Below are 14157 nucleotides of genomic sequence, written 5' to 3'. Positions count from 1 at the left end.
AATACAAACCAGTGAGTACAAACTAAGTGCAAAATTAATCCAACACGAAACTTTTCTGGATCAAGGAGCATATTCCAAAGGTTTCTAAATCAGTTCATGAACCCAACTTAATCCCAAATTCTAAAATCTGATCAAGATAACATAAACATACACACAGTAAGAGACTTACAGTTGATCTTATGAACATAGACACAGAAATCCTGTCATCCCACAGACCTACAGTGTGTTGAAAGACATGACCAGGTAGCATTTTTCCCGGGAATAAAAGAGCGGTGCTGGGAAGGACATGAGGATGGCTCGGGAGGAGTTGGATGTCACGGGATAGTCTCACTTCCATTAGTGAGTGCCTTCAAAAAGGTATTCAAGTTATGATTCATTACCCATTCCTGATCAAAACAAACCAAGGAGGCCCCTCTGCACATCCAGTAATAGTCAATGCAAAATAGAGAAGTCCGTCTTTAGCAGAATTCACGGTACCAGTCGTAAGTTAGTACTCACCATCACACCAGATAAACTCTACGATTGTTCCCAAGTGAAGACTAAAGCAAGATGTCTGCTGACACCACTGCCATTTCACACTGTCCTACACGTTCTATCCAGACAGTACATCAGGAAACAGTCATGATAGTTGCTACAAGGAAATAAGATTAGCATGTCAGCACGACGTGACTGTGTATTTCGGCAACCGAAGACTCGTCATCCGGGAGACCCCAGTAAAAACACACAGACCCACGTTTTTCTGATAATCAGCCACGACCTGCTACACTGAAGACGACACCCCATTCACATAGCAACAGCAACGAACATATTTAATCATGAACCTGAGTGGAACTGTGTCATGCAGGAGGAAAAAACAGCTAATTTTAAAGCTGTGCTTCAAAGCACCGTTACCAGTGCTTTACCTACACTCAGTCTCTTACCAGCTTCTGAGAGAGGTGTCCTCATTGACTGTAGGTCATTGTGAGCCCTGGCCCCCCTTTGCAAACATCTGCGGAGTTTTAAGCCCTCCAGTGTCTAGATTTCTTCGAAACCTAGTGAAACTACATCTGCAAGATTAAACATTCTTTACCAATTCCTTATGTTATTCCTGATTGGTCTGTTTTGAAAACAGTTAAGTTCACTGAACGTGAAGGTTGCCGCGTACATTGTTTAATACGTGAAGCAGGTACACATGTTTGCATTAACTACTCTACGGATCTGCGTTTTACCAGCATGGGAGAACCTGCTGTGAAGAGCACTGTGCCAGGAGTCCATGGTCTTGAGCCTTGGAACCCCTCACCCCTGTCAGGCCTCCATTACCGCTCACAGGAGAGCAGGGCTGGATGTTGTGCGTGCTCCGGGGGTTTCCCCCGCTCTCTCGCAGTCAGCACAATACCCAGAGCAGTCTCTGGCCTCATGTGTCATCAAGAACTATGATTCGCAGTTGCACACCTTCCCACATCCAGGCCCAGGTGTTCAACCAAACATTTAAGGGAGATAATACCAATTCTCTATAAACTCTTCCAAAATACGGTAGGGGAAGGAACACTTGTCTGGTGTTAAACTAGCACCAGTATCGGACAAAGGCATCATGAGAGAGCCACAAACCAGTCACTTAGTGTTACTTATACTGGTTGTGAGTGTAGGCGCAGAAATCCCACAGAGGGAGGCCAGATAAAACCCACCAGGATCCGAGAAGGATCCACTTCCTGATCAGATGAAGCTTACTCCAGGAATGCAAGGTCGGTTCGACGGTCGTCTGTCAGTTGGTGGAACGGATCCACGGACCACGGGGGACAATCTGTGTGATCGTTCCAGGAGCTTCAGGGGGAAAAGCACTTGGCAAAAATCCAGTGTCTGTTCCTGATAAAATCTCTCTGTAAACTCGGGGTAAAAGCATTTGTGCAGTCTAACAAGGATGTCCGTGAGAAGCCCTGCCGCTAACACAGTGTGCCCTAGGACGCAGTGGTGAGTTGCTTCTCATGTTTGGAGCAGGCCGGGGTGCCCTGTCTTCCCATGCAGAACGAGCTGGGCACTAACACAAGGAAAGGGAGATACAAGGCAGAGAGGAAGAAAACTGTCTTTTTTGGTGGAGGATGTGATTATCCCCATAGAAATTCCCAAAGGCGCTACTAAAAAGAGTGGTAATGTTTAAGAAGTAGATTGACCAAAATTGCACATTATAAATGTACAAAAATTAGGTATATGTTTATACACTAACAGGGAGCAAATTGAGATGTTCCAGTGTACCGTGTATAGTTCACCAAAGCACACCAAGTACTTAAGGAGAGCGTGAACCAACACACACAGAATCGGTCTGCCGTCGGCACCAAGCCCATGACGGAGAGTCAAAGAGGGCCTGTGCGTGAGGGCGAGTTGCGCTCACAACTGGAAGGTGCCAGCTGATTCCTGCAACGACGCCCGGCGGGTGCAGTGCAGTGGGGGCGATGCCGGAGCAACGGGGCTGTCGTGCACAAAGCCTCAACCAGTATCTCTCCCCATGTACAAAACTTAACTCAGACGCCTGGGGGGCTCAGTCACTTGAGTGTCTGCCTTCGGTTCTAGCCATGATCCGCTCACAGGAGAGCAGGGCTGGATGTTGTGGATGTTGTGCGTCCTAGGATTGATTCCCACGTCAGGCTCCCTTCTCAGCGGGAAGGCTGCTTCCTCCTCCTTCCCACTCATGCTCTATGTCTCTCTCATATAAATAGTTGTTTTTAAACATTAACTCAAATTGGTCACAGATGTATAGAAAACCTAAAAGTATAAAATTTCTAGAAGAAAAAAAATCTGGGGGCACCTGGGGGGCTCAGTGGGTTAAAGCTTCTGCCTTTGGCTCAGGTTATGGTCTCAGAGTCCTGGGATCGAGCCCCGCATCGGGCTCTCTGCTCGGCGGGGAGCCTGCTTCCCCCTCTCTCTGCCTGCCTCTCTGCCTACTTGTGATCTCTGCCAAATAAATAAATAAAATCTTAAAAAAAAGAAAATCTGTAGGCTTGAGTCAGTGATTTCATGGGACACACACAGCAGAGTTTGTAAAAGAAGAAGTTGTTGGTAAAAATCACATTCTTCAGAAGACACCATTAAGACAAGGGCAAGCCACAGAGCTGTAGAATGTTTGTGAAGTACATACCTGGCCAGTGGTTGGGAACCATAAGACGTGAGGACTTCCCAGAACCCGGCAACGAGAGAGCCCTCCCCCCACCGCATCTTAAACGTTGGCAAGAGATCCGGACCGCACTGCGAGAAGAGGTGTCGGCCGTATCAGACAGCAGGAACCGTGAGGCTTTGTGCGACTGTCAGCCTTTCGTGGGGGACGAACTGGCTGGCAGGTGACTTGAAGGGGAGAGACGGTGCTCAGACCCGACGTGCTGGGCACTGGGGGAGTGCCACCGGGCACAGGTGCTAAGGATGGAGCCATTTGTGCCCCCGCGCGTGGTTTACGGGCCTGTTGGCCTCCGTTCTGAACGCATTCCAGGCAAGAGGTTATGAGTCCTCTCTTCTGGCAGGAATGCCTTGTGCTGCCCCCGGAAACACTGCCCTGAGCCCAGTAGACCTCCAGGGCCTCAGGCACAAAGGTTCTGGAACCTCTGCGGGTTCCGGTGTGGACGGTTACTTGTAAGCAGACCCCTGGGCGTGTGTGTGGGCCGCAGTGAGTGCCGCAGCAGAGAGCTCAGGCGCATGAGGGGCAGAGAGGGAGGGAGCCGGGACGTGGCACCTCAGACCATCCGCGAAGCCTTCCCGGGTGGTGGAGGCGGGAGTCGCAGCCTGGCGGAGTGGCGGAGAGACGGGCAGGCTCGCCAGCACAGCCCTGAACGCACACCCGGGCCAGGCAGAGGCTCCAGCAGGCCGGCGGGTTTGCTCCCAGTCTGGTGTCCCCTGCCACGAGCCTGCCTTCCGTGGGCCTGAGCTACACGGCAGCCCTCCGGGCGTCTCTGCGATCACGCTGTCATTACTTGAATGGCTTCAGGCTTCGTAGCCACATTACACACCAGCACAGCTCATGTGCTTTTGCACAGTTTGTATATTTTAATCCCTTAAATATCTTAGGAGGAAAATAGAGCCAAACTGTCAGTGCCCTTGACATTTTTTTTCCTTTGATTTCTACATTTAATATCACTACATAGAAGTTACTTTAGGGACCTTTCTGAGCAAATACTACTGCTCTATTTCAGACAGAATTTGTATGAATTTTGACCTGGTTCCCTTTACGCCCACGGTGCTCTGAGTCGAGATGGTAAACTCAAAACGAGAACAGGACACTCTGCTCACACCTCCCCACGAGCTTGGAGCCACATGTCTGACGCGGGCCAGGTCCTGAGCACACCGGCGGGAAGCCCTCCGTAAACGCCGTGTGTCCACGTCCGTCCCTGGGGCTGGCTCTTTATACACATGTCGCCGAGACGTGATTTTGTATCATCCAAAGGAATCCTCCCGCCACCAAGCGGTTTGCATCGTAACTGCGCTTACAGCGTCTGTCTTCTGCTTGGCATTGTGCAGAGCTCATCCTTGAAACAGTGCTGCCTGCCAACAGTCGACGCGCTGGCCGGTGTAAGCCGCTGGACGGCTTCAAGGGCCGTGAAGTCCATAATCAACAGATGTGGGTCCACACGTGTAGACCATGGAACCCGCCTGGTGGGGCGCGGAGGGGGTGGCGGCGTGTCCTGGGAAGCGTCCAGTTTAGGGTCAGAATGTCATAGGCCCCTTTCACTGTGGACGTTCAGAATTCACCTGGGGAGTCCTGGGTCGTTCGTAGTACGTAGCGAGGTTTTACGGGAAACGTATGTCCAGTGTGCCTGTCCTGTCCCACCTGAAGCGGGTTGTGGGATGGTTGGCCTGCCCCTTTTGGCTGTGCTCTTTCCGGTGACGGCCTCGTGTCTTTCTGTAGTTCTGTAATCGAGAGTGTGTTGCTGGAGCTCCAGACCGTAGCGCAGTGTTAGCCAGACACGGTTTCAGGATCTGGGCAAACCTCAGGAGCTTAGGAACTCGCTGGAAAGCCAGAGAACATGAGTTCTAATTCGAGCCGCACGGTGACTCGCTGTTTAACAGTACACGTGCCTGCAGGATGCTAGACTCGCATCTGACCCGGCTGCTCTGCTCAGGAGCAAGACGGCGCCTACTGTTCCTGCAAACCAACCACCCAGCCCGGGGCCTCGCAGGGGGTGCAGGTGGGAGGAGTAGAAAAGAGCCCCTTGGGAGTGCTCCTGGTGGTGGTCTGGAGTCAGGGGCTCCCCCGCCCGTGGAGCGTCCGCACCCGGCTAGAGCAGACACTGACTGCAGCCTGGGAGGCCGCCACGGATGCCCGACTCCAGGTGGCACAGTCAGTCACAGAGGCCACCACCCTGCGGGGGGCATGCCCACCACCTCGGGGCCGTCCCACTGGGTGGTGCTGAGCGGGGACCTGACAACACTCAGGCCGCCTGAGGCCTCGCTGCTGTGGGAAGACTGCCGACCTGCCTTCCGTTCTGCCGCGTCTAACACATGGTCTCCACCTGTGGCCCTGGCCATCCCGATTCTAGATGGCTTTACATAGTTTTAAAAAGCAGTGAAAAATCCCAAAACCAGTCAAAAGGCAGTTTTTTTTTTTCTTTTACTCTCCCGCCAAGGCCCTGCCCAGTACCACTCGGCCATCTCCACTTGGCTTTTCCATTCTCTGCCTGACCTGGGCAGGCTCACTGGCCCTGGGGAGGCTCAGCTGGGGAGTCTCCTGGGACTTGGCAGACGCGTGTTCTGCACATGGTCAGACGTATACTGCGGTCCAGGGTCCGTGGGACCTTCTTCCAGCCTTGTGTCCCCGAGCGGGACTGTGCCCAGCCGTCAGACTCGCGTCCTCCACGACAGGACTGGTGGGGCCAGGGGAAGAGGTGCACAGGCCAGGGTCCCCAAGAGGCCTGGCATGAGCACCATGGGTCGTGTGGACAGCGCTCACTTGTCACAGCAATGACACGACGTCATGGACGCTGTCACGGGAAGCCCACCCGAGTCTTGGCGTCCAGGCTTTTCCTTGGAGGTCATTCGTGTAGACACGGGTGACCCCCTGTGGCCGACCTTCATTTCCAGCTCCGGTAGGTCAGGGGGACCCCATGAGACCAGCTCCGCTCCGGAAAGCACACGGATGGTGCAGACCATGTGCAGTTGGCTGCTCGTTCCCACGGTGCCGCGGTCCCTCGCGGTGTCCCTCCCCGTGCTGAGCGCAGGCCCAGCAGGCCAGGCTTTGTGCAGAGTCAGGCGCCGGCCTGGACGCAGGGGACACTCTGGCCTTGCGTTCGCTCCCCGGCGCGGTGAGGGGTCGCAGCGCGCTCTCCTGACTCTCAGCCTCTTCGGGGCAGCCGCGGTCCCTCACTGCGTCCGGCAGAACGTGAAAGCTGCCAGCAAGTCGTTTCTAGACGGCAGCTTCCACGGTACTTGACGTGAGCGTACAAGTCGTTGCCGTGTGTGTAATTGATCCTCGGGAAGGGGAGATCGTACTAAAAGAACTAATAGACAGAAGTGAAAATTGGCCCATTTCTTGTATTTCCCACAAAAAGGGGCGGGGGGCCGGGCGGGGGCCGCGGGGCTGGACAAGAGGGCTAGGAGGCCTCCCCTCAGGCACCCAGCTCCAAAGCACTGTGGCACCGTCAGGCAGCTCGTCCACAACGGGCCACCATCAGTCTGCTCCTCGGGGACGGGACTGGCCTTGAGGGGAGGAGCCAGAGGGAGAAAGGGGCTTTGCTCCCTTTATGCCTTTTTTTACAAGACTGCATTTCTGACTCTGGCTCTGAAGTAACCAAAAATCCAGGATAGTTACTCAGTTCTACTTTTCTGGGATTATTCTATTCCCTTTACTGTGGGCTAACTCCCTATGCAAACTTTTTAGGTGAGAAGTTTCTGCCAGGTGAATTCTGATGCGTTGAGTTATTTATTTATAAAATAAAGTGAAATTGTAAGCTGTATAAATATGCTTTTACGATCCTAGACCCACGGTCATACGTGTCTGTTTGGTTCCTTTACAAGATGCTCACGATTGGGGAAATAAAGGCATCCCAGTAAAGGAGCCCGCGTGGTCTGTTGGAAATCCCTCCATAGCCAGCCCCATCTAGCGTGGCCGTTTCTGCCGTCCTGAGGTCGTTCTTGCCGGCAAGGCCCAGAACGGTGCAGAGTAAGGCCCTCGGCTGTGTTCCAGAGCGCCCACAGTCCCCAGACCTGAAAGTGTTTAGCGTCCGTTTTTCCTGCCTTATTATCTTCAGACGCCCCAGCCTCCACAGCATGGCCCTGGTCAAGTTGGAAGCATTAAAAACAGCAAGCATCTTGTCACCCTCAGTTTGACCGTTGTGCTGCAGCCTTCCGGCAGTTCCAGCCACGGGAACTACCTAGAAAGCCCCACTTTAAAAGTGATCCCTGGTCTGCCCAAGGGACATCTCAGGTGGCATCTGTGGAAAGGAAGAAGGGTAGAACCCAAACCTCGACCCAGATGTACGGAGTGTCCCGGTGGCGTTCGTGTGCTGGTGGCCTGAGAGGTGGCCTGGCTGCCACTGCCCTACAGATGAGGAGTTGGGGTACGGTTGACTTGAGCGATCACGCCCTTAAGCCAGAGCCGAGCCTCCTCGCAGCCCGTCCTCATGCGACTTGGCAGTGGACGCTGGGGCTCAGCAGTGACATTCTGCTCCCCAGATGGAACCCACGATGCTCCCAAAGCGTTTGCTTTCCCCATCCCTAGGGGACCTGCTGGACACGTAGGCGAGGACAGATCTCCAGCAAGGGTGCGGCGCTCGGCCAGGGAGAGACCCTGGCGTCGCAGGAAGCCCCACACTGGGTCCCAGGAGGAGCTAGGCGGGACGGGGGGGCGGGGGGGGGGGGGGAGTGCCGCCTTCTGCTCGTGCGGCCTCACGTGTCCCCGGTCTCCCCCAGGTGGCCCTGGTGCAGTGGACGGAGAGCGTCGGCCTCACCCTGGTCAGCAGAGACCTGGCCTCCATGCAGCTGCGGGGCCCCAGCGGCCAGCTCCTGACCTTCAGCGTCCTGCAGACGTTCCCGTTCACCTCGGAGAGCAAGCGCATGGGCATCATCGTGCGGGTAGCCTGGCCGTTGGGCTCCTGCGGGCCAGCATGCGGTTCAGGGCTCGTCCCTACTCTTTCAGACCGTCTGTGCTGCTTGCTGGGTTTTGATACAAAATCTAGGAATTGGTGCTGGGAAGCTAGTGAGGCCCTGGAGGTAGTGAGTTCAGGTGACTCTCGCGGACGACAAAGGCGGAGCGAGGAAGCGGTGTTCGCGACTCATTCTTGGAAAGCAGCTCAAGCCATCTGTTGCGCTTCCAACGGCCGCGGCGTGCCGGGGAGCTTTGCCGGAGGAGGATTTAGGACCAGGAAGTTGCTGACATGCATTTCTTAAATATTTTTAGCAAATACCAAAACCTGTCTCAGAAGGTGGCTAACCAAGGAAAGCACGTTCAGTCAGCGAAAATTTGAGAGAATTAACCTTCCCCTCGCGGCCTGAGGCGTCCGCTCTGTGGACAGGCTCTGTTGCCGCAGCCTCGGCACAGGACCTGGAGATCTGGTTTATGTTCCGGTCTCGGCTGCCTGCGCATCTCGGGGCGGCGGTGCCCCGCATAGCATAGGTTCAGGGAGAACCGCTTTCCCTAGCGCGTTCCTGTGCGCGCGGCCGTTACTGCCCGGGAGCAGCGTGGCCTAAACCTGCCTGTGTTTCCTTCTGTCCCAGGATGAGTCCACTGCGGAAATCACCTTCTACATGAAGGGGGCCGACGTGGCCATGTCCTCCATCGTGCAGTACAACGACTGGCTGGAGGAGGAGGTAAGCCGCGTCCCCCGCCCCGCACACTGCTTCCCGCCGCGCAGCAAGTGTGGGTACCACTGTAACCGGCAGAAATCCGGACACCGCCTCTTAAACCACAGACGGTATCGCTTTTCCGCGTGTTCAGTGGTTCCGGTTCCTCTCCGTTTCCTAAAGTAGAAAGGTGGGAGTACCGTTTAATGGCAGGCAGCCTGCTCTGTGTAAGCAGCTACTGCAGCAGGGTTGCGTGTGACCGCGTGTCGGTGTGCAAGTCGGTCCTTATCGATAGTATCTTGTCTGTATCGATGAAAACATAGGGTGACAGTCAGTCACTAAAAATTCTGAGGTAATTTGCATACACAGCCAAAGTTACATTTTAATATATTTATTTTGTAATCTATGTTACTGGCAGGATTTTGATAAGGATTTTAATGTCATTCTAATTTATGTGTAGGATTCACTTTAAAAATAGAAAAGAAGACACAAACGTGGTCAGTCCTACATTTCGTCAGATTCTCTCTAGAGAGAGAGAGCTCATGTGCAGCCTCGTGAGATTATTTTATTGTCCACGTTTCTGTGTGAACAGAAAACCTTGAGTTCGGAGGGAGACTGATCTGGGTGTGTGTCAGCGTCGGTGTCCACGGGTCAACCTGCCGTTGCCCGGGTGTGGCCGGTCAGTACGGCAGCCTCAGCCCCGCGTCCGCGGCGGTATTGGCGATACAAATCAATAGCTCCTTCAGGCACTTGGATTTAATCAGGCACATGAATAAATTAAATCCCCTGAAGACCTAGTAAAATGCCATAAAAATTACTTTTGGTCATAATGATGTACAATTAATTATAAAATACTTGTTTAATTTATTTAGCTTTATGAGGTCACGTCAATAAATGTCTTACGACAGACAGATAATGTCAGGTTGTTTTACGCAAAGATAACTTTATTAAAAATCCTTTGTGCATGCATTCTCCCCAGGTTACATTTCCTTCCCTTACATAAATCTCCTGATCCCCTATCCACGTCTTTGTTGTAATAACCATTATCTTCTGAAAACCTGTATCTTATTTCAAACAAGCAAACAAAAACAGCGGCGTGTTTTGGGAGCCTGAGCGTGCCCTGAGCGCCTCTGTCTCAGGCAGGCTCCTCACGCTGGATTCCCGGCCGTGAGCTTCTGTTCTCCACGTACCGAGCAAGTCAGACACGTGCCGCCAGCACTTCCCTCACCCCGCCCAGTGAGGACCAGTTTTGTAGAAACCCTCACTGTGCACAGACGTGAGGTAGCCAGGTCCCGGCCACGGGAAGTGTCAGGTACGTGGCCTCCTTCCTCCACGTGCAGGTGTGTGACGCGGTCAGAACTGGGGATCAGGGAAGGTGCGACGGGCGCAGGGACGAGCGCTCTGCTGGGAGGCGGGAGCCGCGGCGGTCTGCCTGCTTCAGACCTCGTAGCCAGATGGGTCAGAGGGGACCTCGGAAAGTTGGAGTCGCTCACCCTCTCTTCGCCGATTTTAACGTCCTGCGGGCAGCTGCGGTAGACGGGCTGGGTTAGACACGAGCGCCCCACCGGGAGCACAGCCGTGTGGGACCGCCAGCCTCCGCCTCTGGGGACGGTGGGGGAGGGCGTCAGGGCACGAGCGCGTGTGCGGAGTCGCATCTGGACTGTTGGCCCACGAGTGTGTGCTCGTCCCTGGCGATGTGGGGTTCCCACTCCTGCCTTGTTCTCAGTGCGTGGGAGGTGGGGCACTCCAGCAAATATGAGGCTCCCTCGTGGCCGTGACTCTGCCTGTGGCTTGGCAACAGCGCTGGGTGCTGGCATCACGGCGGGGCCGCGCTGTGTGCGAGCTTCCTGGTAGCTCCTCTCCCTCCCACTAACGGAGAGCAGCTCGCTGGCGTGGGACGGTGTGCCTGAGCGCCTGACGCCAGTGTCACACGTGTATCTTCAGGTGCACGCGGGAGACCGTGGCTCTGGCTGTTGTTGGAACCCCTTGGTGTTGGCTAAAAGTGCTCCGGACACCTGCGCCCCAGGGCTGTGAGCCAGGTTGGAGCCTCCGCCTCGGCCCTGAGAGCCCCCCACGCCCAGAGCTAACCGCAGTGGTGCTCTCCGTCCCACGCCCGTGCAGGCTCCCATGCTTTGAACCATTTGAACTTATTCCTCGGAGTTGGAAATTTAAGAGTCACCCAGGAAGAGAGGGAGGGACTCTCAGGAGTCACAGTGGCCTGGGCGAGCCGTGGCTGGTTGGTGGTAGTGTTTGGAATGTGTGGACACCGTGGCTTCGGGGAATGGTATAGCTCAGCGCTCACATTGTTTTTTAAGCTTTCTTTTTCGTGGAAACCCCATTCGGAAACACTGGTGTTGACGTCTGCAGCTTGGGCGCAGCTCGGGCGGCACCTGGTCATCAGACTTCCTGTCTGTGCATCTGTCCCCACCGGCCGCGCTCAGCCTCTCCTCCCGGGACACTTTCTCTCCATTTCCCCTGCTCTTCCCGCGGGGGCCTCTGGGGTGTGGCGCCAGGGACGCTGCCTTGTTTGCTCACCTCGGAGTCGAGGCCGGTGACCAGCCCGGGACCCCTGGCCTCTGCCCGCCAGTCCAGCACAGGGCTCATACTCGGGGTGAGACAGTGGCTGTCCCCGCAGGGTGCTCCCGGCCTGCAGACGCAGGGCTCACACCTTTCCAAGCCACACATTTTGAGGGCCTCAGCAGGCTTCGTGTGGCAGGGCAGCATCCCATCCGTGCAGCCCAGGGGAGACGGCAAAGTCCCTGAGGGCGGGGGGACTCACAGTTCCCAAGAGGTGGCATCCGCTCCTGCCGCACTCGCCGCCTCGGTCTCTGCCGGCTGCGTGGGCCGCTGCCTGCACAACCTCGGGTGTCGCTCCTCAGTGCCCATCCGCACGCGTGCAGGCCGTGTCAGCATCTCTGGGCCCCATCCCGCATGGGGGGCACAGGCGAGCCTCTGTGAGGTCAGGGCGGGGCACCAACCTGTTCTCTGCCGACAGCTTGGCGCCGGTCCCGTCAGCTGCCCAGAACCAGCCTGTTCTCCCCCCATGATCACCTTAAACTGCCCAGTGTTTCCTCTAATGGATGGAAAATCATGTTACTTTGGTGCATTCTCTGTGCCTGGAGCTGATACCTTTCCGCGCACCTGTGAGTGCGTTTCCGTCTCGTGTTCAGTAACGCGAGCCTGGGCCTGAGGCCTCGCTGTGGGCCCTGTTCCCTGCAGAAGATCCAGACCCCAGCGCGAAGCCCCAGGACTCTTGGGGTCTTCCCCTCCCCCCACAGCACTGCCACATGAAGCCCTCCTACTTCCAGACCTTGCTTCTCGCACCCTGGTGCCAAGCTTCCCCACTTCCCGTGCTGCTCTGGCAGCCTGGTGTAGACCTTGCTTGTGATGCCATTTTGGAACAGTCTAGTCTAATGTGGGGCAGAAGCGTGCTTGTCTGAGAGCTGCCCGGTGACCCAGCCTGCTGCGGAGATGAGGGTCGCAGAGCCATCCTTGCAGCGCGGCTGGGCTCATAGGACACACCCGCGAGGTGAGCTCCACCAGGTGGCAGCGGGCGGAGGCCACCGAGAGACCAGGTAGCCCAGGTGTGCAAGCGCAGTGACGGACACGTGACGTGCGGGGTTCCTGAGCAGGGGACCGGCCCTGACCACAGAGCAGATTTGGTGGAGGCTGTAAGTGCCTGTCCGTATCGCGGCCAGCAACTGGGGTCTGCGTGTGACCTGCGTCTCCTTTTCCAGTGTGGGAACATGGCCCGGGAAGGTCTGCGCACCCTCGTGGTCGCCAAGCGGGTGCTGACAGAGGAGCAGTACCAGGACTTCGAGGTGAGCCGATCTCGCAGCCTCTCTGCCCTTGGGCATCTGCCCGGCAGACGCATGGGCGTGGGTGTGCGTTGCTGGCGTGGACAGCCTGCCGCCCCAGGTGCCGGGGAAGGGTGTGTCCCCCGCACGGCCAGGCTCCTGTGGACGCGTCCGCGGCGTGACCCGCACTCCGTCTCTGCGCAGAGCCGCTACAGCCAGGCCAAGCTGAGCACCCACGACCGGGCTCTGAAGGTGGCGGCGGTGGTGGAGAGCCTGGAGCGGGAGATGGAGCTGCTGTGCCTCACGGGTGTGGAGGACCAGCTGCAGGCAGACGTGCGGCCCACCCTGGAGATGCTGCGCAACGCAGGCATCAAGGTACTGTGTGCGCCGGCCAGCCCCCCTCCCCGGGCGCATGGTGGTGTAAGTTTTCGCTTTCAGGGAACTGCTTTCTGACCTCCGTGCCAGCGGAGCCCGGGGTTCACCTACAGAACGGGAGAGAAAATGTATTCCCAGGTTGCCCTGAGGACTGGGGCCTCGGGTTGGAGAAGGGGAACAACACAGCTCGAGTTTTTTCGAGAGGAAAGAATAGCAAATGGCTAGACTAGTGAGCCAGGAGGGAAGGACGGCGTTGGAGGGGGAGCTGCCCGCGGCTTGCAGCCAGAACCCACGCGGCGAGCGCACCCTGCGGGGGCCTGGCGGGGAGAGGGGGCCCCATCCGTCCAGGACAGCGGCCCGTCAGGAGGCGCGTCCGGCTTCAGAATCACCAGAGAGCCGTTCACACCTCGGCTTTGAGACACTGTCCCCCGGACTGTGCTGCGCAGCCAGCGTTCGGGTGAGGAGGGGTGGGACTGCCTGCCGTGCCCGGGGCCGCTGCTCATTCGTGGCGACGTTCCGTGCGCCCCGCATCCCTCTGCCCCCCCAGCCCCGTGTGCTTGAGCAGCCAGCGCCCTGGTGTGTACGGTCTGGGTGTTTCTGTTGGTTGTTTGCTAACCTGCACGAGTGTGTGGGGTCCCGTCCTTCTTCCTTCGCATCTCCCGTCTGAAGAAAGGCCCCTCGCGTCCCTTCACAGAAGGTGAGCTTGTGATTCCAGGCAGCAGGTCCGTAGGTGACCACACCTGAGCCACACGCAGCTTCACCAGGAGCGGCAGCTCTTACTGTCTCGTGTGAATTATTCTCAACTTTGTCTTTTTTTTTTTTTTAAGATTTTACTTATTTATTTGACAGACAGAGATCACAAGTAGGCAGACAGGCAGTCGGAGAGAGGAGGAAGCAGGCTCCCCACTGAGCAGAGAGCCCGATGCGGGGCTCGATCCCAGGACCCTGGGATCATGACCTGAGCCGAAGGCAGAGGCTTAACCCACTGAGCCACGCAGGCGCCCCTCTCAACTTTGTCTGAACGTCGTGTCCTAACCTTAGATCCAGGCTCAGTAAGGTGAACATAGGTGTGTGAAGCAGAGGGAAAGCACAAGCCTCCCAGCGCTGAGAAGAGCCACAAGCAGGTGATAGCTCAGCAGGAAAGCGGTACGCCCTGAGGTTTCCTGGTGCAGAACAGCACGTGTGTATATGACCCACTAAATGCCTGAGCAAGTCTCAGGCGTCGATGAGAGGTCCCTGTAAGGCTTTGCTG

The 14157-nt window shown here is 56.3% G+C and overlaps 1 protein-coding gene across 3 annotated transcripts in view; it reads left to right on the top strand.

Annotated features, from left to right (window-relative positions):
* The window catches only part of ATP9B (ATPase phospholipid transporting 9B (putative)), a 225117-nt gene that overhangs the window by 187664 nt on the left and 23296 nt on the right, over nucleotides 1–14157 (top strand). For all 3 annotated transcript variants that reach the window (XM_032872196.1, XM_032872197.1, XM_032872198.1), the window contains 4 exons: nucleotides 7864–8025; nucleotides 8668–8760; nucleotides 12471–12554; nucleotides 12735–12905. In XM_032872196.1, the coding sequence (XP_032728087.1) occupies nucleotides 7864–8025; nucleotides 8668–8760; nucleotides 12471–12554; nucleotides 12735–12905 (510 nt within the window). The remainder of the gene's footprint in view (nucleotides 1–7863; nucleotides 8026–8667; nucleotides 8761–12470; nucleotides 12555–12734; nucleotides 12906–14157) is intronic.

The sequence above is a fragment of the Lontra canadensis genome, unplaced genomic scaffold (assembly GCF_010015895.1).
Source record: "Lontra canadensis isolate GAN:19392208 unplaced genomic scaffold, GSC_riverotter_1.0 scaffold44, whole genome shotgun sequence".
Taxonomy (NCBI): Eukaryota; Metazoa; Chordata; class Mammalia; order Carnivora; family Mustelidae; genus Lontra; species Lontra canadensis.
The sequence above is the reverse complement of the archived record's forward strand: the minus strand, read 5'-3'. Positions and strand labels throughout refer to the sequence as shown.